The 25777-nt window shown below is 43.7% G+C and overlaps 1 protein-coding gene across 2 annotated transcripts in view; it reads left to right on the forward strand.

Annotated features, from left to right (window-relative positions):
* Positions 1-25777, forward strand: part of Rbms3 (RNA binding motif single stranded interacting protein 3) — a 1479068-nt gene that overhangs the window by 590871 nt on the left and 862420 nt on the right. For both annotated transcript variants that reach the window (XM_045136303.1, XM_004662088.3), the window contains one exon: positions 18388-18561. In XM_045136303.1, the coding sequence (XP_044992238.1) occupies positions 18430-18561 (132 nt within the window). In that variant the 5' untranslated portion in view covers positions 18388-18429. The remainder of the gene's footprint in view (positions 1-18387; positions 18562-25777) is intronic.

The raw sequence follows: 25777 nt of genomic DNA on the forward strand, positions 1-25777 counted from the left end.
GTGTCCAGTAAACAACAACAAACAGCAAGTAAAACAAAGGTTTGACCTGTAATGACATACCATTGAGACTTCACATATTGGTGAAAAGCACTGCTGAATCTTAGGGAGAAAATGCTAATGGATAGAAAGCTAACACAGGACTCCTCAGGAACTCAGAATGGATGTCGCTACCTCCACAAGACCCGCACCATCTTGGGCCCTTCAACATTTGACGTAGACAGTGGAGGAGAACAAATGGCGTCAGACATCAACACAGAAGAACTGTTCCTTCTTAAACAGTTTCAAGATGATGCTACTGCGGCTTGTCAGGGACTACACGTTGAGAACCTCTGGTCTAAAGCCATCTCTAAACTAAGATGTGCTCTGTAAAATGGCACTTGCAAAACATGCACGAGCCCCAGTTCCCTTCCCAGCACCAGCTATGGCTATGATAGGAAGGTAGACAGACAGACGATAGGTAGATGACAAATACATTGATTGGGGGTAAATAGGTAGGTAGGTAGATGGATTGATATGTTAAATGATAGATGTATGATAGAAAAATAGCTGATAGATGTTAGGTAGATATATGATAGGTAGATAGATAGATTGAGGCTAGATAGTTGATAGGTGGATGATAATAAAGATAACAGGTAAGTCAATAGCTAGAGAAAGGTGTTCAGCACAATTGGAGCAGAGGAGAGAGCACAAAAGAGGTAAATATGAGGAAAATATGGTCAAATTACAGTATGTTCATATATTAAAATTCTCAATTAAAAAGTAAAAGAAAGAAAAATAACAAGCAAAAAATAATAATAAGGGGGCTGGAGAGATTGCACAGCAGTTAAGACACTTGCCTGTAAAGCCTAACGACTCTGGTTTGATTCTCTGTTACCCACACAAAGCCAGAGGTACAAAGTGTCCCATGGATCTGGAGTTCGTTTGCAGCAGCTACAGGTCTTGGCACACCCGTTCTGTCTCTCTCCTCTCTCTCTCTCTCTCTCTTTCTCTCTGCTTGTGAATAAACATACATAAATTTTTTTTTTAAATAATAAGAAAAATATTAAAATTGAAGGTAGTTCTATAACGTTCTATATACTCTAATGTTTCGGGTCTGTCTGTTCTTTGCTATTGGCATGAGTGCTGTTGTCATGGAAGTCATTACTCATCCTTCCTCGTTCGCCCGTGGATTGCAACCCAGAAGAACTTAGTCCCTTAGGACAGCACACAGATTAGTAAATGGCTCTCCCAGTGCCCGAGTCACACTTCATGCCTTTACAGCTGTATGTGTCGGCCCATGTGTTAGCTACCGAGGTGTGGTTGCTGGAGGGGGGAGAAGGCATTGTGCTGCCTTTCCTCACGCACCGGGTGGTAGGGCACCTTTCTGTACCCTTACCTGCCACTCCAGTGGACTCTCCTGCGTTTGCCTCCTTCCCTTCTTGTAGGCACGTTAGGACGGCAGGAGCCAGCGCTACAGTGCCCAGCTTTACATGAGTTCTGGGCGTCTGGACTCAGGTGCTCACACTTGCCCAGAATCCGCTATCTACTGGGCCATCTTCCCAGCCATGCCTTTCCATTCTTTCTTTGCTTGTGAATGGGTGGTATGAGAGGTATGCATGTGTGTGCGGTATATACGCATGTATGTGTGCAGTTACAAGTGCCCCATGCCCACACACACAGAGGCCAGAGACCAGCGGGTACCTTGTCCACGTACCTCCTTGAGACAGTCTTTCACTGCATCTGGAGCTGCCATTTTCGTTAGCCCCAGCAATTCTCTGGTTTCATGACAAACATGCGTGTCCACACCCAGCTGTTTACACAGGGCTTGTAAGTTGAGCTCTGAGTAGATCAAGCTCTCTCAGGCTCTAATGCTTGTGCGGCCCGTGGTCTTATCTGCTGGGCCATGTCTCTCATCCTGCCCTCCCATTCTGTGAAACAAGCACGCCCACTCCCTCCTCAAGGGCCAAGTTTCCTTTACTCTTCCGATAAGCATTCAGTAAGAGTCCATTCTTTTTGCAGTCACCATTTCAGGAAGCGGGACTATGTCGTGAAGAACAACCCCCTCCCCAAATACACGGCTTCATGAAATCCTGCCTCTTAGTAAGAGGAGTTAGCAAAATAAATATTCACAATAATTCATGTTAATAAAGGGAAGTTAGTAGATAACATGCCACATTGAGTGCTTTGCAAACAAAGGTTAGAAGGCCATGTGCATGTTGTTTTGTGGGACACATGCTCATTCACCCAGCAGCTTGAAATATAGCTCACCCAGATGAGGAGCGTTAGGCTTTGGTAAGGAGTCTGGGTTAGCACAGCCAGCATGTCATGTGGCTGACGTCACGGCGTCACCCAAGGCTGCAGTCTCAGCTAAGGCTTGGGGACCTCTCCCAAGCTCTTTCTGCCTGTTCGCTGCAGTCAGCTCCTATCCTGGAGGACGACACCCCTGCTTCCTTGCCAGCTGTCTACCAGCAAGCTGCCCTCTGCACCAAGAATCTGCCCATCATCGTGAGCCGTCCGTCACGTGCTCCCCCGTGTAGAACAGCAGATGACTCTTCAAGCCCGGCAGGAGACTCTCTCTGCTGCTTCAAAGCTCTGCCTTTTTCTTCCTCTGACCCGTAGACCCGGATTTAAAGAAGTAGATCAAGCCCAGACATGAATTCAACTGCGCTTTGTAACCCAACTGGGGCAGTCAAATCCATCATAGTTTCATTCCTTGTGATTATCTGGGACATGTGCCATATCGGGCGGGAACGGGAAAGGTGACTGGGGATTCTTCATACCACACAGGATACAGGATAGATGCTGCCTGAGTTGAATGTGCCTGGCATCCCTTTGGGTAAGTCAGCACAGGGAAGCCTATCTGGCAAGTGGCATTTAAACTCAGTCAGGGAAGCTGGGAAGGGGCGATGGCTTTGTGGATAAAGCACTCCCTGCTCAAGCATAAGGACCTGAGTTCAGGTCCCCAGCAACTGCATCAGCTGCTGGGCATTGTGATGTGTACCTGCAATCTCAGCACTGGGGAGATGGAGGCCGGGAACGTCTGGGCCACACAGGCCAGCTAGACTAGCCAACAAAGTGAGGGGCCCTGTCTCATCAAATAAGGTGGGGGGAACTGAGGGTAATTCCCAGTGCTGACCTCTGGCCTCCACATGAATGCACACACTGGTACGCACGCACGTACACATATACACACAGCACATGTACACACAGAGAAAAAAATTCAGCTATGAAATTTGTGGAGGAATTCGGTTTCTACCCACCCTCCCCATCCATGATGAAAGAACTTGGAGTTCTGTGTCTGAAGCAAGAGCAGGCTAGGCCCTGCGAAGGATCAGCAGGGCTCTGTGGGTGGGACCGAGTGGATGGAGATCAACTGAGGTTGGGGAGACCTGGAAGGCCACCACAGAACTGTTGTCATTCCCCTAAGCGGTTGCTTTTTGCGTAAAGTTTCAGCTAAACTTCCTCATTTTGCTAAAAAAAAAAAAAAACCCAATATGTATAATGTTGAGAGGCATTTAGGAAACACTTTTGGACACTAAGTTAGTTCCCAGTTCCCAGTCATCGCCTTGAGAGCTGAGAGTGATTGTTGTGTGTTGTACCTCTTTGTTGTACCTCTTTCTATGTGGAAGTTCCTGGAAGAAATCACAATATCAAGATTCATATAATATCTACATTTCTTCATAATGCTTCAGTTAGACTAACTACATGCCTCTTTTTGAAAGGCTTAACATTTCAACTTACACAAACAAACTTGCACGCTCCACCTAATCTTAACTATGATTCATGTGAATTCTTCATGGTTTTGAATGCTGCGTATTTGGTTCTGTAATTTGGAACATCCTATGTGACAGGAGATGGGAGATTTGTTTCTTTAATTAGGGCACATATGTTTTTCTTTTATAACTATAAAGCCTATTTTGCTGTATCTACTTAGTTATCCCAAAGAAGAGGATGCAATAAAAATCTTCAAAATCAATGTAATAAATCAAGGCTTCTCGCCAGGAGGCTTACCGATGTGTAGTCTGGAAACCACTTTGCAGACCTGGCAGTTTTCTGACGAGGAAGACTCAGATAATCCCCATCCATCTTTGTGACTCACACAGCAACTTCAAAAGCGATGTGTTGTGTGTGTTTCTAGGCATCTCGGAGGCCCTTTTCCTGGATGTCTCTATGCGGCTCCAAGATCTGACAGTTCCTCGCTCTCTCTTAGCTTCTTTTCTGCCAGATTCCCTCCTCGCTGCCTGAGACACCATCTGCTGTGTGTGCAGTGACTGACGCATCCCCAAAATGCTGCTTTGGGGTTGACTCCAGCAGACAAACAAGTGCTACTTTATTTCTGAGGCAGATTTCTGCTCAAAAGCTCCCTGATTTGAATTCCAGGCATCCCGTGACTGTCTGTAGCTGTTGCGCTAGTTATTTTATTTTCGGTGTGTGTATGTGTGTGTCTGAAGTGTGTGTGTGCACGCACACGTGCACACATGCATGCAGGCGTGCATGGCGCATCTGTGGAGGTCAAAGGACAACTTTGGGGGCCCTTGCCTTGCTCCTACTCTGAAGTGGGGGCTTTCGTCATTCACCACGCTGCCTTCGCCAGGATTTCTGACCCGTCTCCACTTCCTTCTCCTCCTGCGCTTGCTGAGTGCGCAGACCCTAGGACTACCACCACTGGCTTTTACGTGGGATCGGGGAGTCCAACCTCAGGCTCCCATGCTTGTGCAGCGAGGACGTCATTCATGGATCAATCACCATAGCCCCTTGACTTTATTTCTGAGATAGGATCTTGCTTTGCCATCTAGGATAGTATTAAAGTTTGGCTCCATCGTGTTCCTGTTATCAGTAATATTTGGGACTCCAGGTACATGCCACCACTCTTGGCTAAGTCGGCGTGGTCTTTGAGACCCCAATGCTGATGTTCTTCTATAAGTGGGCCCGTCATTGGCTTGCCTTCCTCTGGTCACTGGTGTGCTTGATGAATAAATGCTTTTCCTGCCAACTCCTTCCTTCCCTCACTAGGTCAGCCGAGCGTACACAGGTTGGTGAGGACTGGAGTGGGGTTAGAGAATTAGAAAGGTGTTCCTCAGGCAGTTGCCACAAAACACTCTGATGAAGCCACCGTCGAAACTTCTTGGTAATGGCGTTGTCCCATCACAGCCAGCAGCTGGCTCTCACACACCAAGCCAGCAGACGGATGGAAGCATCATTCTTCCAGGTCTTTACACAGCATCTCTTACTCTCATTTGTTCCAAGGATCTTTTTGACCCTTTTTGTTACTACTACTTCTGTTATGTGTAGGTGAATATGCACGTGTGTGCGTGTACAAATGGAACCCAGAGTCTTCTCTCTGGGGTTCTCTTCATTCATTTTCTACTTTATTTGCTTTACTTACTCATTGGAACAGAGATCTCAGCAGTTCAGCTCCTCTATCTACCCAGAGGCACCAAGGGGTCCCCTGTCTCCACCTCCTGAGTGCTGGGATTAAAGGTAGGTTCCTAGCATGTTCATGGGTGTTGGGGAAACAAACTTAGGTCCTCATACGCTCTTTAATTTTTTTTTTTTTACATTTATTTATTTATTTGACACAAAGAGAGAGAGAGAGATAGTGAGGGAGAGAGAGAGAGAGAGAATGGGCACCAGGGCCTCCAGCCACTGTAAACGAACTCCAGACACATGCTCCCCTTGTGCATCTGGCTAACATGGGTCCTGGGGAATCGAACCTGGGTCCTTTGGCTTTTGCAGGCAAAGCCATTAACTGCTAAGCCATCCCTCCAGCCCACATCCTCATACTTCTTTGGCAAGAGGTTTATCCACAAACTGTCTCCAGCCCTGAGATATTTACTTTTGAAATTGTTTCACTATTTGCTAACTCAATTCCCAGCACTACTTCAGCACTGACTTGTGGACGGATTTAGAGAGAATAGATTATATAATGTCCACAGAATGTTAGGCAATGGTTAAAAACCTTGTTCTCTTTCTTAATATGTCTTTCATTCACTCTGTGATTGTACATGTGTATACATGACATGTGTGCCATACTCTGAACAGTAGTATGCAGCAAAACACACCTGTTAGATGCATACATCTTGCAATGAATCCGCCTTCTATTGCAAATTTCCATTGTCTGCTCTTCTAAGAGCCAATTCCTGTCTCTCTGATTCTCCAGAGCTCATAGACTTGGAGTGATGTCTCACTAAAGAGATCTATTGCTGTAAATGTTCTCCAGAGGCTGGTGTGTGGGAACCCTTGGTCCCCAGGTGATGATACTGTTTGGGAAGGTTGGAGATGGGCCCTTGCTGGAGGATGTGGGTCACTGACTAAGAACCCTCAGTTCTGTCACTCCTGAGTATCTTTCAGTATGCGATGAATTGCATGACTTGTAAAGAGTACAATGTTTGCTTTCCAAGGAAAACTTCCAGCGGTCTGTGCCCTTTGAAGTAGGAATTCAATAAGTGGTATAATATTAGCACCAAAGGCAACTACTCATAGTACTTTTCCATTTTACAGAATTTTCCATTAAAACAAAAACATGTCTTATGTCTTTAGCCAATGGGAATTAATTATTTTTTTGGACATCAGGCCTAATTAAATCAGCTCATCACCTTAATAACTTGCTGGATAGCCTTAAGCTTCCTGCTTTCTCAATTCCATCCATTTGCATGGCTTCCATTACTGATAACTTCCTTTTTAAATATGTGTGTGTACTCATATGTGTATATTTGCTTCTGCATGTGTGTGCATGTGCCCTTGGAGGCCAGAGAACAACCTCAGGTACCACTCTCAGGAACTCTGCCCATGTCTTTTTGAGACCAGGCCTCCCATTGGTCTAGACTTCACCAACTAGGCTAGACTAGCTGGTTGGGAAGCTTCAGGAGCCGGTCTGGCTCTGCCGCCTCAGTGCTGGGATTATAGACACATCCACACTGTCATTTTTACACAGGTCCTGGGGGTCAAATTCAGATCCCGTTGCATGGGAAGCAAACACTTCATTCTCTGAGCTACCTCCACCGCCCCCATCAGTGAACACTTCTGAACTTCCGGAAAAGAGCATCCCACCTTCAGACTCAAAGCTATGCCCAACACCTCCCATTTTTGTGTTTCCCAAATGTTTGCTTTCCTTGTTAGTTTTCACTCTCGGTGAGGACAGGGTTTCTCTTGACACTGTGCCTGGCTCATGCCTGTAGTTCCTCAAAAAGTGCTCATTGAGCAAGTGGGGGCAGTTCTAGAGGATTCTAGAGGACTCTAGAGGATTCTAGAGGATTCGTGTGTGGCACTGCTTACTGGATGTGGGACGCCTAGCAGAGAGAGGGTTCCTTTTATGAAACTTCTTTTAGCTGGGCATGGCGGCTCACACCTTTAATCCTAGCACTTGGGAGTCATAGGTAGGAGGATCACCATGAGTTCAAGGCCACTCTGAGACTACATAGAGAATTCCAGGTCAGTCTGGGTTAGAATGAGAACCTGCTTCAAACCCCCACCACCACCAAAAAAAACCCATTTTTTTTAATTGATAACCTTGACACATATCCACAATTGACAGTAATCCCCACCCACCACCATCTTCATGTCCCGCCGCCCGCACTGGATTCCTTCTTTCTGAGGATTCCTGGCCAGCAACTAGTCGGTGTGGTAAAGGCATTTCTGCAGGTAAAGTAGCTAACCTCTACATGTTAAGCCATTCACGGGACTTGTAAGGATCGTTTTCCATTCATCTTATTGTCATTTTTATAGGCTTCATTTCATTTCATTTTGGGGAATCAGCCCATTCCAGTCTCAGTCACTCTGGGGCTGCAAGTCACATCTGGGGATGTTCTGTGAGCCGGAGCTGTGACGCGCTGGGCTCATTGAGCATGCACTGAGCCGGGAGCTCGCCGGAGAGGAGGAGAAAAGACTAAGTTCTGGAGTCACTTACTCAGATGTAAAGGAATGAGCCTGTGCCAGTTGATTTTCTTTTCTCCTTTCCTATCCCATCTTTGTCCTCTCTTTCTTTTCTTTCTTTTACTTTCCCTTTTTTTCCATTCCTCTTTCTTTCTTTCTTTCTTTCTTTCTTCCTTTCTTTCATTCTTTCTCTTCTTGTTTCCTCCATCCTTCCCTTTCTTCTTCTTCTCTCTCTCTCTCTTTTCACTTTCCAGGAAGGAAGGACAATAGAAAGGAAAAATAAAAGGAAGATGAGGAGAGGAGGCTTTCATAAATTTTAGTCCTCAAGGGCTGAGCACAGTAGTGCATGTCTTTAATCCCAGCATTCAGGAGGCAGAGAAGTAGGAGGATAGCCACAAGTTCGAGGCCACCCTGAGACTACATAGTAAATTGCAAGTCAGCCTGGGCTAGACTGAGACCCTACCTCCAAAAGAAAAAAAAAATAGTTCTCAAGGTTTTATTTTTATTGTTCACAAGATGAAAAATAGCTGTCGTTTTATTTTTCAAATTTCACAATTTTAGTACCAGTTACTGAGTATAGGACACACTATTGACTTTTAATTTATTTAACTTCATCACCAGTGATGTTGGGTAACTTCTGTTAGTCAGAGTACACAGGCAAGGGAAGAGACACAGGAGGGGATGGGACGCTGTCAGAGCTGCAAGGTGGGGAGGGCAGGGGCTTGCAGAGCCCTTCTGGATCATGCTGTCGTTTCTGAGTCTGTGCAGGGGACCACTTTACCCCACTGTTTCTCTTTCTCAATATGGCTTTATGACATATCTCAGTGACAGACATCACATGCTTTTTTTATTATTATTATTTCTACTTTAACTTCCACTGTAGAACAGTGAGCCAGGGATTTTTCAGATGTGAGGCGAATACAGAATGAGAAAGCGACTTACTCCGCCTCACCTAAGAAGAAATCAATCCAAAATCCATTTAAATCCAATGTGATCTATCTGCATCTCCATGATAGCTACCTGTTTCCAAGCTGAGTGTGAGGGAGTGAGCGTGACCATTCACATGCGTGCCGGGGACTGTTACTCCTCTCCGGGACCCCATTCTTCAAATCGCTCACAGGTAGTAGCGCCCTGAGCCACCCTGCGCTCTGTTCCAAGGCACTCCCAGGTCGGGGAGAGCATCTGGTCGATGAGGATGAGGAGGAGAGTGACTGGTCCGTCCAGATGCAGGCTGTCAACTGGCAAACATGACCTTGTTAATGAAGGGCATTTCAGTGGTGGCTGCAGATGCACAGCATGGCTCACCAGGGCTCAGAACAGCTCTACGGAAAGGTTCCACTGTGTGTGCTCAGCATGTGCGATGTGTGTGCACATGTGGTATGTGCACCTGTGTGTACAGATGGGCACATGCCAGGCACATACAGAGAGAGGCCAGAGGAAGACATCTGAGACCTTCCTCTGCCACTTTTCTGTGTTATTTTCCTGAGACAGAATCGCTCACTGATCCTAGAACTGTTGCGTTGTTGTTGTTGTTGTTTGTGTTAGACTGGCTGACTCGTGAGTCCCAGAAATCCTCCTTCCTCCACTTCACTTAGAATCACAGGCATTCATGACCATACCCAGCTTTTGACGTGGGTCCTGGGGGATTGAACACCGGTCCTTATGCTTGTACGTCAAATACTACCCAGTGAGACATCTCCCAGACCCACATTCCACTCTTTAAGTCACTAAAGTCACAGAATTACAATAGAATTATGGGCCAACTTGCAACATATTTTATAACTTTTTACATATAAGGAGCCTTTGGTAAGGAAAGGTCACTTTATGCTTGTATGTTTTAAAGTAAGGAATGTTGGGAAAGCCCTAAAGATAGCTCTTGTGTCAGGGGAGCAACACTAGCAATTTATTTTTAAAGAAGAGAGAGGAAGAAATGAAGGAAAGAAAGAGAAAGAGAGAGAGAGAGAGGGAGGGAGAGAGAAAACAAGCAAGCAAGCTCCCTTTCTACATGAAAGTCAGTCTGCTGAGAGCAAGCCAGGGACTCACATTTGAAAGACGTCACAGAGGTGCATGTGTTAAGGAAAAGAGAGTAAGGTTTTCTGTTCTTTGGGGTGTCAGAATGTGAGAAGAACCTAAGAATTTCAACCAAATTTCCTTGTGCAGTTTCCTTGATTCTCACTGTCATAACTTAGGTCCTTTTCAAAGAATTTGTTTGAAGGAAGCTTCCTAGGAGCCATAGGAGCAGTGTGTGTGTAAGGCCTTTGTAAATGAACAAATTAACCACTTGTCCCACATGGGGTGCAATGGGGTTTGGTATGGGCCCTTCTGTCCATTCAGGCTCCTTATTCAGCTGGTTATAAGTGAAATCTCATAAAGGACACAGCAGGGATCCTTTCCTTGGGGCGTCGGGTGGGGAGGGATCTGAGAAAATAACCTATTGAAACTCTGAGAGTTGATGGGTAGAAACTGTTCTTTTGTAGACTGACTTCCTCATTGGCAGTAGGGGAAATAAACACACACAGGAAATCATTCAGCTCTCTGTGAACTCCATGTTAATAACATTGGCTTATCAAAAACCTCATTGTTAGTGCTTGAAGCCTTTGTGTGGGAGGATATGCGTGTGTGTGCATGTGTGTAAGTGGCTGTGTGTGCGTGTGTATGTGAGTGTTTATGTATGTGTGTATATGCGTGTACATGGGTGTGTATGTGTGTGTGGGTATGTGTGGGTCTACATGGGTATGTATGTTTATCCGTGTGCACAGATGAATGTGTATAGACAGACAGAAGTGTCTTCTAAGTCTCCCACAGGAAGTTCATTGGAGCGATGCGAAAACAGCAATGCATGTTTGGAAGAATAATACAAAGGTTTAGGTAACGTTGCTAACTTTTTTTTGTTTGTCTTGTTAGTTTTTAATTTAATTTTATTCTATTTTATTTTTATTAAGAACATACTTTGTATGGATACATCATGTGTTGGTACCAGCATTTCCCTCCTCCTTGCCCCCATTCTGCTGGGGGCCCTCCTCAGTGGGGTTGCTGTTGTTCCCCATGGGGTTGTGGGTCACACATTCTGGGAGCAGCAGTCAGTTATTGGGGAGAGGCAGTGCCTCTGGGTATGATGCCCCAACCTGTGGTTCTTTTTTATTTTTTTCTTGTTATATTTTATTTGTTTGTTTGTTTGTTTGTTTGTTTGTTTAAGAGAGAGAACGAGGCAGAGAGAGAGAAAGAGAGAGAGAGAATGGGCACACCAGGGCCTCCAGGCACTGCAAATGTACTCCAGACATATGTGCCCCCTTGTGTATCTGGCTTATGTGGGTCGGGGAGAATCAAACCAGGCTTTGGCTTTGCAGACAAACACCTTAACCACTAAGCCGTCCTTCCAGCCCACCTGTGGCTCTTACAATATCTCCATCCTCTCCTCCACAAGATTTGGGTTGGGCTTGGAGTGTTTTACCTCTACTTCAGTGATGAGCTCTTAGGTTTGCTAACATTTTGAACAGTAATAGCTGCACGTGCAATATATCCACACATGTACGTGTTATATACATGTAGCATTCTGAACATTTCCCAGAAGTCTCAGCAAAACTTAGTGCAGCATAGACCTCAACAACACAGTTAGTATTGCTTTTTTTTTTTTTTTTAGTTCCCAGTCTCTCTATTTCTTCTTTTCTGCTTGCTTTAGATGATTACCTCTCTCCTCCTCCTCCCTCAGCAAGCCAAACGATTTTGGAAAAAAAAAAAAAAAAATCAAGCCTGGTGATGTCTTAGAATCTGTTTTAGGAAAAAAGTCCCCTGCCCCAAAGTTAGAGCCTTAGAATATTTAAGAGATGGATTTGAGTCCCTTCCTGATTTTAATCCCAAGGCAAGAGCTTAGTAGATAAAGGATGTTGTGCTTTAATTTCCTTAATTTCTTTCTGCCTCAGTTTCCTGACTTATCACCTATACATAAAAATAGTAAAGCTCCCCTAATATTGCAACAGAGAACACATGAGTCACTGCAAGGAAGACAGCAAGCATTTGGGATAGTCTCTAATAGGAAGTGGATTGTGTGTGTGCAGTTGCTAATATTAACAACAAGTGGGCTGCACGCATGTGCACACTGACGTTCCTCTGCAGCCCTCAGTCAGATGGTCCTCAGAGTCTGAATAGCTGGTGGCTCCCTTCTTTCTTATGCCCTCCTTCCTTCCTTCCTTTCCGCTTTTTCTTCTTTTCTCCTTTTTTTCTTTCTTCCATCTTTCTTTGTTTCCCTTCCCCCTCCCCGACTGCCTTCTTTCCTTTTGTCTTTCTTGCATGCACATCTCCCGGGGTGTGATGTGTATTTGGGTGTTGTGCTCATGGGGTGGAATGTACTCACCTGTGGTGGCTGGAGGGGAACATCAGGTGTCACTCCCTTTGCTTTTCTACTCCTTACTTGAGCTGGAATCTCTTACTGATTCTGAGGTTTGCTCATTCTCTCTCTCTCTCTCTCTCTCTCTCTCTCTCTCTCTCTCTCTCTCTCTGTGTGTGTGTGTGAGTGTGCATGCATGAGTGTGTGTTTTGCAAGCTCAAGTGTTTCTCTGTTCTCTGCTCCCCACAGGGTTGAGATTACAGACATGTGTGGTCATGCTCAGCTCTTTATGTGGGTCCCAGAGATTTAACTCAGGTGATATCTCAGGTCTTCTGGAGCCCTTAGGCTTGTACATGGCATGTTATTAAACACTAAGCAATATTTTAGTTTATCTTCTCTATTTTTTAAGATTTATTTTTACCTTTATTTATTTATTTATTAGAGGGAGAGAGAGAGAATGGGTGTGTCAGGACCTCTAGACACTGCAAACAAACTCCAGATGCATGCACTACCATGTGGATTGGCTTACATGGGACCTGGAGAATCGAACCTGGGTCCTTGGGCTTCACAGGCATGTGTCTCAACTGCTCAGCCATCTCTCCAGCTTTTTCCTATATTTTAACAGGGTCTCATATCATCCAAAATTGTCCTCAAATATCCTCTGTAGCTAAGGATGACCCTGTACTCAAGATCCTCTTGGATCTACCTCCCAGCTGAAGAGATTACAGGCATGTATCACCATGCCCAATTTACGCAGGGTTGGGAGCCACAGCATGAACCCGGGCACACTTGACAAGCACTCTACCCATTTAGCCAGCTCCCCAGCTCCTGCTTTATTTTTCTGAGTGTCTTTTCCTTCTAGTCCTCCCTGTCTTCCTTCCTGCTACTGCTGAGTAAGGAGATAGAACGGCAGCTGTCTCCTGAGTGCTGTAATTTCTAAGCATGAAAGAGAGCCCTTTTGTGTGGTACCCCATTCTTTATTCTCCAACAGCCCTGACCTCATGATCCCTTGGCAGACACTGGGCAGAGCTGCAAGCCTTGGTGACTCTGGGGTTGGTTAGGCATCGCTGCTCTGCCTCTGGCTCCCTGCCTTTGGGCTCTTAGAAACTCCTGGGCATTGCTCAGGACTGTGTGTGCCAAGGGGAGAAAAAGAGAGTGGAACTCAGATCAGCCAATTACAGAGGCTAGAAAAATAGGAATTTTGCATCACTGGCCTTCCAGATTCCAACCTATTTCCACCCTTTGTGACCATTGAAATCTCATCTATTCTACTGGTTTACCAAAACAAATATGATTTTCTTTGATAGAATAGAATTAAGACATAGGCTGGGGAGGTGGCTTAGCGAAGAGAGCAAATTGCCCCAGAAGCATGTGGATATTTCAGGCTGACAAGAACTCAGCAAGGTTTAATGTTGTTGGTGTTTTTAGTTTTAGCCATTCTAGTTTGAATGGGTGTGCTGTGATGGCTATTCTTCAATGCCCCTGGTGATCAATGATCTTGAATATCTTGCCAGTCTGCTGATTGACCATCCTATAGTCTTCTTTGGCATGTTGTCTTTTGAGTCGTCAAGGGTGTGATAATTAAGTCAAATTGACATGTGTCTTTGAACGCTTTCTTTCATGCACAAGGAAGGATGTGACGTCTGGTGTTCTGTGACAGACACAGAGATAGCCAGAGTCAATCATTTAGCAGCACATATTATTTCACAGAAAACTCATGACCTTCACAATGTCAGTTAAGATAAAGTTAGACTACAATCTCCAGTGAGAAACTAAGATGGTGGAAACTTAACTAAAAAAAAAAAAATGTTTTTGTTTATTTTTATTTTTTTATTTCAGAGCAACAGAGAGAGAGAGAGAGAGAGAGAGAGGCAGATAGATAGAGAGAGAAAAAATGGGCATGCCAGGGCCTTCAGCCACTGCAAACGAACTCCAGACACATACGCCCCCTTGTGCATCTGGCTAATGTGGGTCCCGGGGAATCGAGCCTCGAACCAAGGTCCTTAGGCTTCACAGGCAAGTGCTTAACTGCAAAGCCATCTCCCCAGCCCGAAACTCAACATTTTAAAACTATAGGAAGCACAAAAGCATGCTTTTAAAGAGTCTGATCCTAGTGTTTATGTGGAGAGTCTATAAAGACTTTAGATGGAAGGCTATTTGGAGCTGAGGGGATGGCTCAGTGGCTAAAAGTGCTTGCTTTTGGAGACTGTCAGCCTGGGTTCAATCCCCATGCCCATGTAAATCCAGATGCACAAAGTGGCACATGCATCTGGAGTTTGTTTGCATCTCTCTCTCCTTACTTAGAAGTGTATAGATATACATATCTATATGTATATATATATTTACAGAATGGAAGTTTCTAATCTGGAGAGATTTCTGAGTGATTAAGGTGCTTACCTGCAAAGCATAAAGAAATTAGTTCAATTTTCCAGTATCCGTGTAAAGCCAGGTGCAGAAAGTGATACATGCATCTGGAGTTTGTTTGCAGCAGCTAGAGGCCCTGGTGCACCCATTCATTCATTTTCCCATGATCTCTCTCCCCCTCTATTTCTCTCTCTATCCCTCTTGCCCCCCAACCCACCAGTCATGGTGGCATATGCCTTTAATCTTAGCACTCGGGAGGCCAAGAAGGATCACTGTGAGTTTGAGGCTAGCCTGAGACTGCATAATCAAACTCCAGGTCAACCTGGACTAGAGCAAGACTCTACTTAAAAAAAAAAAAAAAAAAAAAAAAAAGAAGAGGAGGAGGAGGAAGAAGAAGAAGGTTTGAATGTTAGTAGCTTTAATGAAACTGAAGAAAATCTTAACATTAGGTAGTAATAGGAATACAAAGAACAAAACAATACAAAAACTATAAAAATTACTCAGTTGTGTTTGATGACAATGACCAATGAGGTTGGAAGCAAATTTTATTTTCTAAGACTTCAATATATTTAGTTTCTAAATATAGTCATAACCTTAAACTATATATTATGGTATGTTAAGGTAAAATTTTGTAGCCAGGCTATTGTATTTTCTTTCACAATAATTTAAATTGTGGTTGCCTTTGAGTGGTGGGTGGTCATGTATACTTATCTAGCAGATAACTAAAACCTTGGGGCTGGAATTCTCAGGTGTGAATCACTGCTCAGCTCTACATGGGAGTCATCACCTGAGAAATAATACTGAAGCCACAGCTGTGAGTGTGATCACAGAGGAGAAATGATACAAAGGTTTAGAACACAAGATAGATGTCTAAGCCATGAAAAATGACCTAATTTAAGAAGAAAAAATGTAAAAGAGCAGCAAGAAGTGAGACAAGATCAGCAACAAGGAGACTAAGGGAAAGGATTGTATTGAGAAGGGCCAACAGTATAACAAGCAGTGAGATTCCACAGAGATGGGGAAGGTGATGGTACAATATGACATCTTAACCCCAGTGCTGATGTGTGGGTGTCTACGTATGTCTATATATCACATAGAGAGACAGATTGAAAGATAGAAAGATACAAGCTTGAATGACGGAAATAAACAAAAAATGCTAATTATTTTTCAGTTCTTGTGAATATATATATATGCATATGAGTGTATATGTGTGTCTGTGTATATGTACATAGACATATATGTGTGTACATATATGTAAATATATACATATATACTATCATATATTTTATAGGCTATATATCACATATAATATATACATATATGGAACAACCTATAACAAATTACATATATGGCTGCATACAAAACACATAAGCCCATGCCCACCTGTTTCAGTAGTGCTGTGTGGGTCCTATGGGGGCTTCAGATCAAGGGGATAAGCCAGTGGTGTTGGGAAACAGAGCCAAGCAGGAGACGCAGCTTGAACTTTGCAAACGTGGAGGAAGATGTGCAAGAGGAAGGCCACTGTGACTGCAGTTACAGAGAGACAGCATGTGGCACATAGCTGAGACAACGGTGTTTATACTCCTCCCTGTCCCATGTGAATGTGAAAGCAGACAAGAACCTAACAATGGCCTGGAGAGATGGCTTAGCAGTTAAAGCACTTGCCTGCGGAGCCTAAAGACCCAAAACCGATTCCCCATTATCCACGTAAGCCAGAAGCACAAAGGTGGTGCGTGTGTCTGGAGTTCACTTGCCATGGCAAAAGGCCTCGGCACACCCATTCTCACTCTATCTGCCTCCTCCTCCTCTTTCTTCTCTCTCCCCCTACCGTAAATAAATAAATACATAAAATACTTAAAAAGAACCTAACCATGGGAGGCACAGTCTTGAAGAAGGTACTTACAAGATCAGCTGAGTTAATGAGAGAGTGATTGGTGGCAGTGAGCATGGGTACAGAGCGGGGAGAGAGGCTCAGTTGGGGCTCCAGGGAAGCCCAGTGGTGGGCTTATCTCTCCTGCACCGTGACTTACACGGAGTACGGAGAGCGAGAGTATTTACATTCATACAGTTTCCCTGCTTATAAATCAAGCACAGGTGTTCTGTTTTTAATTAATTGACAGATCTTTGTGTGTGTGGTGCACATAGATGTATGCATGCATGTTCGTGTATACGTGTGTATACATATGTGTGTATATGGACATAAACACGTGCCCATGGAGACCAGCGCTTGGTGTCGTGAGCCTTCCACAGTTTCTCCCTGGCTGGTTCTTTGAGAGAGGGACTCGTGCAGGCAAGCCCCAGTGATTCCTTGCCTCTGCTTTCGCAGCTCGGCATTGGGCTGGAGTTGCACACCGCCACGCCTTGACCTGTCACATGGGTGCTGGGGTCCTTAGGCTTGTGCACAGCACTTTTCCACTGACCCGTTGCTCAAGCCCCACAAATGTCCTATTTTCTTTAAAAGTCCATGGTGACTTCCCTGTCACGTGCTTGTGCTCTGGCTGTCCAGTGGTGTATGCTGATTGCTGTATAGGCACATCTCATTGAGTTTTGACCCTCGTGGACCATTTGCATAGTTACCATGTAGATGCATGAATGGAATATGACAGCCAACCAGATCAAGCTGGCTACCTCACGAGGCTATGTTTTTCTGGTTTGTGTTTAAATATTTCAAATTGTTAACTACTGTGGATTTAAGTTTTATTTTTCTTTTCTAAGTAGTTATGAGCTCTTTGTAGAAGAACGTGCCTGCCTGGAATGACTGAATGGTGGAGATATGGTTTCTTTAGACGCTAAAATCTGTTCTCCAAAAAAAAAAAAAAAAGCTGTCCTCCTGGGTATCTAATGATATCAGAACCTAGCCAATGGAAACATACAACCTTGGATGAAAGTTTCTTCCCCACCAGGTTTCCAGAATATAATAGCTATGCGATTAGCACATTTTCCCACTGATTGGGTTGGCATGTGCCCATGGATTTATAAATAGAATTTATTGTGGAAGTTGCTGTGCTACTGGGATAAGTGGCTCTTGCAATTTGATGACAGAAAGGGTTCTCTGAAAAGAAACTGTTACATGGCTTCTATGCTGTGGCCATCTGAGGACAAAGGAGGATTGAAGACACAAGCAAGTTTTGTTTTCAGTAAATTCCAGCCTATGTACAGTTACAAATAACTGAATCTACTTGACATCAGGCCAATTAATATTTTAACACTCATCCCTTTTCAATTCCCTGGATCAAGCAGGTTGGGGGTAAATGGTGATTGCAAATGCTTCAGCATGTTGCTCCCTCAAGGCAATGGAATGGTGACTTGTTGGAGGACATCCAGACTCCTGCCAGGGTCTCCCCAGAAGAGCAATAGACCCACACAATATGATGACCATTTAGAATTGGGCTCCAATCTGTGTCTCAGTCTAATCCTCATAAATTAACTTTTGTTTTGGTTTACTGCATTGAAATGAGGCTAATGGTGAATAAATGCCTAAGGTGACCACTGTGATGAAAGGCGTTTTCATAATCCAAAGGATCAGTGCTGTTATCATTACAAAGGCATCACTCATTTCTGAAGGATGGAGTTGCATGGTACAACTAGAAAAAAAAAATATGGCTGTTTTTGACGAGATCAATTTCAACGAGGCTTTGTGCTTCAGTGATCCAGCCAAAATTATAATGGGGGGAAAACATTTTTATCTTAATCAGAACAGTATCTAATGCTTCCTCAGAAGCCAACAGCCATTTATTTCCCTGTGGCCAGCTGAGCCTCCCGCCATGCCCACACATGAGAACGCAGGCTGCCGTGGAGCTTGGTTTCTAGAGAGCGATCTTTTCACTGCCTTTATTCCCTCTTGACAGTCCAGTCCTGCGGCGCGAGCCTATCAAACCAGTAAGTCACGCATGACCATGAGCCCTGGCTTCAGTACCCAGTGGAACAGCGGCCAGCCAGCTTGGAACACATGCTCCTTTCCAAGAGCAAGCTTGCACTACCAATCCCATGCCAGCTACACCTACTGCTCAGGACACCCTGCTGTAAGTACGCCACCTTCCTATACTAGAGAGTGGGTTCGCAGTTCCGCCTTCCACGTACCTCTCTGTTCCGTGGGTGGCTCTCCTAAATGCTGTGCATCTCATGAGTTAAAGAAAAAAAGAACAATTGATGTCTGAAGGGTTTGACTGGTGTATGCTCAGATGATTCTCTTCTGTAATTTGACATTTCATTGAAAATTATTTCTGGATGGCATACATCTATACAATTTTCAGAATGGTGTGGGGTGTTTCTTGACTGTATAGATGGGTGTCTCTGGCGTCATGCTTCTGGCTTTGTCTTGGCTGTTGATTGTGAATTTTGCTGGTGGATTTCCCGCTGGGAGACGGAGTCTCACGGGGACACCGAAGAGGTAGTGCATGCTGGGCTCCCTTCTTCCCACGTGTCTTCATTGGTATAGTTGTACACATACAAACATGTAGAGATATTTCCAGCAGAAGTTCTTGGTATAAATGACTCTGGGGACCAGGTATTCAGAACACATGCAGCTACAGGGGACGTGTCATGTAAACCACAAGTATGATCATTCATTTGTCAGGTTGGATGCTATCTTGGTAAAAAGAGACCCAACACTGAATAAAATTAAGTTTTATGCTTATGAAATTTCCTTCCTTCCAATGGAATGGGGAAGCTAGTGATTATATACATATGCATACAATAAATAAAAACCAGCAAACAGGGCTGGAGAGATGACTTAGTGGTTAAAGCGATTGCCTGTGAAGCCTAATGACTCATGTTTGGCTCTCCCGGTCCTATGTAAGCCAGATGCACCAAGTGACACAGGGGTACAAGGCTGCACACGCGCTCAAAGGGGCACATGCATCTGAACTTTGACTGTAGTAGCTGGAGGCGCTGGCACACCAATTCTCTCTCCCTCTCGCTCTCTCACATAAAAAAGGCCAGTCTATTGAACTTGCCTTAGAAAAAAAGAAAACGAAAACAGCAAACAAACAAAAATGATCATAAAAAATGAAATGCTGCCGGGTATGGTGGCACATGCCTTTAATCCCAGCACTTGGGAGGCAGAGGTAGGAGGATTACTATGAGTTCGAGGCCACCCTGAGAATACATAGTGAATTCCAGGTCAGTCTGAGCTAGAGTGAAACCCTACCTCAAACAACAACAACAACAACAATAATAAGAGATAATACTATGTAGCGAACCAACTTAAGTTGATAAAGAATGAGTGAGTGAATACTTTGAGACTATGTGGTCATCCTCTCTTGCAGCCCATGTTGTCTCTGAGATCAGAATGAAAAGGACAGAGGCTCGCGTTTGGTTTAGGAGAAAGTGCATCCTAAGCAAAGAGCAGCTCATGTGGAAGATGTGAGGCAGAATGAGCTAAGATGTTTGGTCCACAGGGAAAGAACCCGCACAGCTGGAGCCTGGCAACTGAAGACTGAAGGCAGATAAAGTCACGGAGTGAGGAAGGAGCCAGGGTGTTCAACACTGTCATCTAGAGTAAGAAGTTTGCCTTGTATTTAAGTGTGGTGGGAAACCACCTGAGTGTTTTAAAGCAAGGGAGTGGCTTCAGGGTGGAAAACTCAGGGAGAGGCAAGAGAAGGCAAGCGCTGAGTCAGATGAGCGCACACCAAAGCGTGTGGATGGGGCTAGAAGAAAAGATGGTCTGTTGTTGTTTCATGTTTTGTTTTGTTTTTTCCATATTCTTTGATCCACTTGCTGTTCAAGATATGTGCAAGTTGTTTTCATCACAACTAAAATTTGAATGTATTGTGCATAAAATTGTCCTCAGTAACCAGCCTCATATTCACTATGCCTGATTAGTTTTCCCCTTCAGTCATTACTTGTGAAGCTGGAATGATATTTTAATGAAGTATTTCTATTCATATTCTTATTGGCCTCAAGGTCATCTGAAAGAGCTGCCATTTATTGAGCATTTAATATTTTCTAAGTTCTGCACTGAGCACTTTTATATGTGTCAAATATATGTGTTTTTTTTTCTCAAAATAGCCCAAGGAAGCAGTTATGATTATTATTATCATTTGAAGGTTAGTGTAATTAAATTCATAAAAATTAAGTATCTTGCCTCAAGTTACACAGTCTATAGCACAGCCTGAGGCCCGACGGCTACCTGCTCTGCCTACAGTGTACTTACTTGCTGCCCTTCACGTGCTGACCGCCCTGCACAATGCGGTTCCATTGAATCTCTGTGACTTTATTTACTTCTGAGCATAATTCCAAGTTGATACCCCAGGCAGAGCTCCTTCTAATTATGCAGGTTAAGGGTATACAGTATTCCTTAGATAACTGCTTGTATTTATAGAATTCTTGTGTTCAGATGCAGGGGTAAAGATGAAAAATAGGTATCATCCCCATCTTGGAAACCACTGGGTGAATTATAGGTTGTCTGGTCACCATCTGTGCTTTAAAAGCCGGCACCGTAGGGCTGATGAGATGGCCCACGGGATGAAACACTTGCTGTGCAAGCAGATATTACAGATAGCAATGGCACACGTCTGTCACCACAGCAAGTCTACCCAGGGAGATGGGAGGCTGAGGAAGGAAAACTGGAAGCTCCTGCGGCAGCCAGGAAGGGCATCATGGCTGTTCTACTCCCTGAGTTCAAGCATATTCCAAGGCTATTCTTAAATTTAATATTTACTTCACATTCTTCCACTACTCCAACATTCAAACTTTGTTTGTTTTTTTCTTCTTCTTGTATCTCTTCAGTGGATATTAAACCATTAACTATCAAGTCACAGTATTCATTTTGCTCTACTCTTGGTTTGTGAAGGGAATTATGTCATCTAAAAATACGGCAGTGACTCAGTACAAGGAAACGTTGAGAGCCGGGTTAGCAAGACATCTCTGGAGATCACTATTCCATCATGCTTCCTTGCAATCATTTGGCAAACCAAGGAGAAAATGTCTATGGCCCTGAAAACGTGAGAGAAGATCCCATAGTTACCATGCAGTGGAAGCTACACAGAGGTTTTATGGTTTAAAACCACAGAACTGAGCCGCGCGTGGTGGCGCACACCTTTAGTCCCAGCACGGGGAGGCAGAGGAGGATCACCATGAGCTCAAGGCCACCCTGAGACTAAATAGTGAATTCCAGGTCAGCCTGAGCTAGAGTGAAACCCTACCTTGAAAAACAAACAACAACAACAAAAAAAAAAAAAAAAAAAAAAAAAAAAAAACCAGAGAACTGGAAGTCTGGTCTGAGTAGATCCTCGGAAGTTTTCTTGAGTCCTGTTCTTTGCTAGCCATGAGTGACGGGGTGATGTGCTGCCCATCCTGTGAGATGTTCATATGTTAATACAACTCCCTCTTCTGACTAAGTACTCCCCATTCTCTAATCTCCTGAGGTCTTACCGGCGTCCTCCAATGTGAGGCATGTATGCTAGATGTGCATGGCTCAAAGGCCTTCCTTTCGCCTCTGGGGAATTCTGACATCACCTAAGAATCTGGTTAGTAAACTTTAAATTGATAGCCTTGTTAAAATCTCAGAATTTCATGAGTCTCTTGACTTGACACCGTGAATATTTTCTCAGTGCCTTTCTACATGGTGTCCTGTTAGTCTCAATGGCTGCGGTACGAAAATCAGCACCCACAGGCCTGAGGGTTTAAAGCACCACACATTCGTGCCGCAGGTCAGAAGTCGGAAACGAGCCTCACTGAGTTGACCAGGGAGTCGATGGGAAACACTCTTTCATGAGGTTCCAGAGGAAAATGTTTTTGTCCTTCCTAGTCATTGGAGCTACTTTCCTTGCTTGTGTTGGCTTGGCGGCCTTCTATGAAGTAAGTTACTGTCGCGACTTCAGGCCTGCCCCTACGTCATCTTCCCCAGGTTTCCTTGGTCTCCAGACTGAATCATCTCCTTATATAAAGGCTTTTAATGAAATCACAGTTGCAAAAATGACTTTGTCTTAAATAGTCACACTTACGGGGGCCAAGGACTAGGTCATTGGAATTTTATTCAATCCCCATTCTGCCTGGCATAATCAATATGTCAGTGACTGAAAGGCTACCTTTTGAGACATTTGGTAATTACTGGTGTTTCCTGAAAATAATGAGGCTTATTTCATTGAGGAAGATAATTGTATTAGCTGTACTTTGTTACTGTGAAAAAATACCTGACAATGGCAACTTCAGAACGTAAAGGTTTATGTTGGTATACAGTAAAAGGGTATATATCCTTTTACTAAATCAGTCCGTGAAGGCGGGGAGGGCATGAGCATGGTGGTGTGAGCTTGACGTAGTTGGAAATGCATCCACAGTGAGAAGCGAAGAGGGATGAATGCTGGCACTCAGCTCACCTTTTCCTTTAAAAAAATGTTTTATGGTTATTTATTCATATTAGAGAAGAGGAAAGAGAGAGAGGCAGATAGCAAGAGAGAATAGGCATGCCAGAGCCTCCAGCCACTGAAAATGAACTCGACTCATGCACCACCTTGTGCATCTGCCTTACGTGTGTCCTGGGAATCAAACCTGGGTCCTTTGGTTTTGCAGGCAAGCACCTTCACTGCTAAACCAGCTCTCCAGCAAACTTTTTCATTTTTATTCTATCCAGGGCTCCCACCCATGAAATGGCACTGCCCATGGTTAGTGCAGTGTGGGTCTTCTCACGTCAATTAACCAAATCAAGAAACTCCCTCACACACAAGTTTACTGATTTATTTCCATGGTGATTCTAAATCTGGTCAAACTGATCATAGAATTTAATTGTCCCAATAAATGAAATATTCTTTAATAATATACGGTGGGCATGGTTAGCCTATCACATTTGATAGGTTATCCTATACACATATCACACATGCCTATGGACATGATTTTTTTTAATCCTCTTGTTTTTTTTCTAAGTGAAACAGTTGATAGCTATCTACTTAATAACCCCTCCAACACATCTTCAGAGAAAATGCTAGATAAGCGTATCAAAGTTCTCCAAATGCTAGTCCCTCAACTATAGATAGATAGATGGATAGATAGATAGATAGATAGATAGATAATAGATAGGTAGATGATAGATAGATATAGGAGACTATCTCTAGGTAGCTAGAGATAGCAAAATGTAGTCCCAAGATCTAATTTTTATATCAAATATTAAATGATATATGTGTTTTAGTATCTAAGGAAGCTTATTATATAAAATAATTTTAACTAATTATTTCTAGCACACACACACACACACACACACACATATATATAACTTTATTTATTCTCAATTTTTATTAATATTTTCCATGATTATGAAAAATATCCCATGGTAATACCCTCCCCACCACTTCCCCCTTTGAAATTCCATTCTCCATCATATCCCCTCCCCATCTTAATCAGTCTCTCTTTTATTTTGATGTCATGATCTTTTCCTCCTCTATGATGGTCTTGTGTAGGTAGTGTCAGGCACTATGAGGTCATGGATATCCGGGCCATTTTGTGTCTGGAGGAGCGTATTGTAAGGAGTCCTAACCTTCCTTTGGCTCTTACATTCTTTCTGCCACCTCTTCCACATTAGATCCTGAGCCTTGAAAGGTGTGATCGAGATGTTACTCAGTACTCCAGTCACTTCTTTCCAGCACTATGATACCTTCTGAGTCATCCCAATGTCACTGCCATCTGAAAAGAGAAGCTTCTCTACCCAAAGTGAGAGTAGCATTAATATAAGGGTATATATATATATTAAGAGAAGTGCTTACTGAGCACTTTAATAAGCATACTATATATACTTATCCAGACATCAGCTGATGTTACACCCCTAGGGCTCATGACTACCCCTGTTTTAAGTTTTCAGTATCAGGGATGTGTCCCCCCCCCCATGGAGTGGCCCTCCAGTCCAGTTGGAGGGCAGTTGGTTTTCACCATAACAAGCTGCCACTATTGCACCCGTTGGCTCATTTGGGCTGGCTGGCCAATTATAAGGCTTTCAGTGTCCGCTGTTGAGTATCTTCACTGGTGGTATCTCTTTCTCCCATTGAACTACATGTAGAATGGCTTCTTCCAGATTTCTATCAGCTAAAATATTTTTATTTGAGAGAGAGAGAAAGAGAATGGATGCACCAGAGCCTCTTTTCACTGCAAATGAACTTCAGAGGCATGTGCCACCTTGTGTATCTGGCTATGTGTATGTGGGTACTGGGGAATCGAACCAGGTTCACAGGCTTTGCAGGCAAGCCCCTGAACTGCTGAGCCAGCTCTCCAGCCTGTAGAGTACATTTGATTCATAGAATCCCTCTAAGAATTGGCAAATAACATTTTGATTAAGTGTTATTATCCATCTGACACTTCTGTCTCTAGGCAAATGATAGCACTATCTCCTTTGTGCCATGGCTCTTTTACAGAGCATAGAGACACTTGCTGTCTTCCAGGAGTTAAGCTGTGAAAAAAAAAAAAAACCATAGTAGTGTGAAGGCATGTTTGTCTATGACCAGGAAATTGGTCTGTGTGACAGCAGCCAGCGGCCTTCCCCACTGTTTCCTGAATCTGGGACACACTTCCCCCTATATCCAGAGTTACATGTTCCTTTTGAAGGTTTATAGCAGTGATTAAAAGAGGTTGCAAGTCTTCTTTCCATTGTAGATGGATTTTTATGCTGCCAGGCCACTGTCTTCTCCTGGACATTGAAAGTAAATACCCACTCATCGGATAGAAGCCTCCAGGTCTGTGCTCCAATGCCCAAGTCTCTTCTTGTCTTGGAAACACAACTTGCTTGTGTGTAGACTTGTGATGAAACATTGTTGCTGGAATTTGGTTTATTACTCTTTTCTATTGGTTATCCCAGCTACTCTTAGTCTTTTTACTAATATTTCAAGACCTCAACATCTAGTGTTACTGGGTGCTGGCTCACTAGTAGGTCTAGACCAACTTTTTAGACCATGGAAGACGTTTTAAGAAGTGCTAAAAAAAAAAAAAAAAAAAAAGGAACAGTTTGGAGAGAAATAATGAGCATGTTCTCAACCTCTATGAGTTACCTTTTAGAAACTGATTCTACAGGTAGCCCACGAGCATTCCAATGCCAGGGTCATTTACATCTCAGGCTTCTTCCTCTATGCTTTCATCTTAGCATGGCTATTAAGAGTGTCCCTTTGTCCCCTCAGAAATGACGAGGTTTAGAAAACTCATATCATATGATTTCTTTCCTATAGCCTTTTGCAACAGAAAAGGCTACATGTTCCTTGCACATAAATCTTAATGTGGGCCATTGCCTCAGGGTGTCACAGCACCCCAGGAAATCACCAACAA

Source organism: Jaculus jaculus, chromosome 17 (genome assembly GCF_020740685.1).
Source record: "Jaculus jaculus isolate mJacJac1 chromosome 17, mJacJac1.mat.Y.cur, whole genome shotgun sequence".
NCBI classification, from domain to species: Eukaryota; Metazoa; Chordata; class Mammalia; order Rodentia; family Dipodidae; genus Jaculus; species Jaculus jaculus.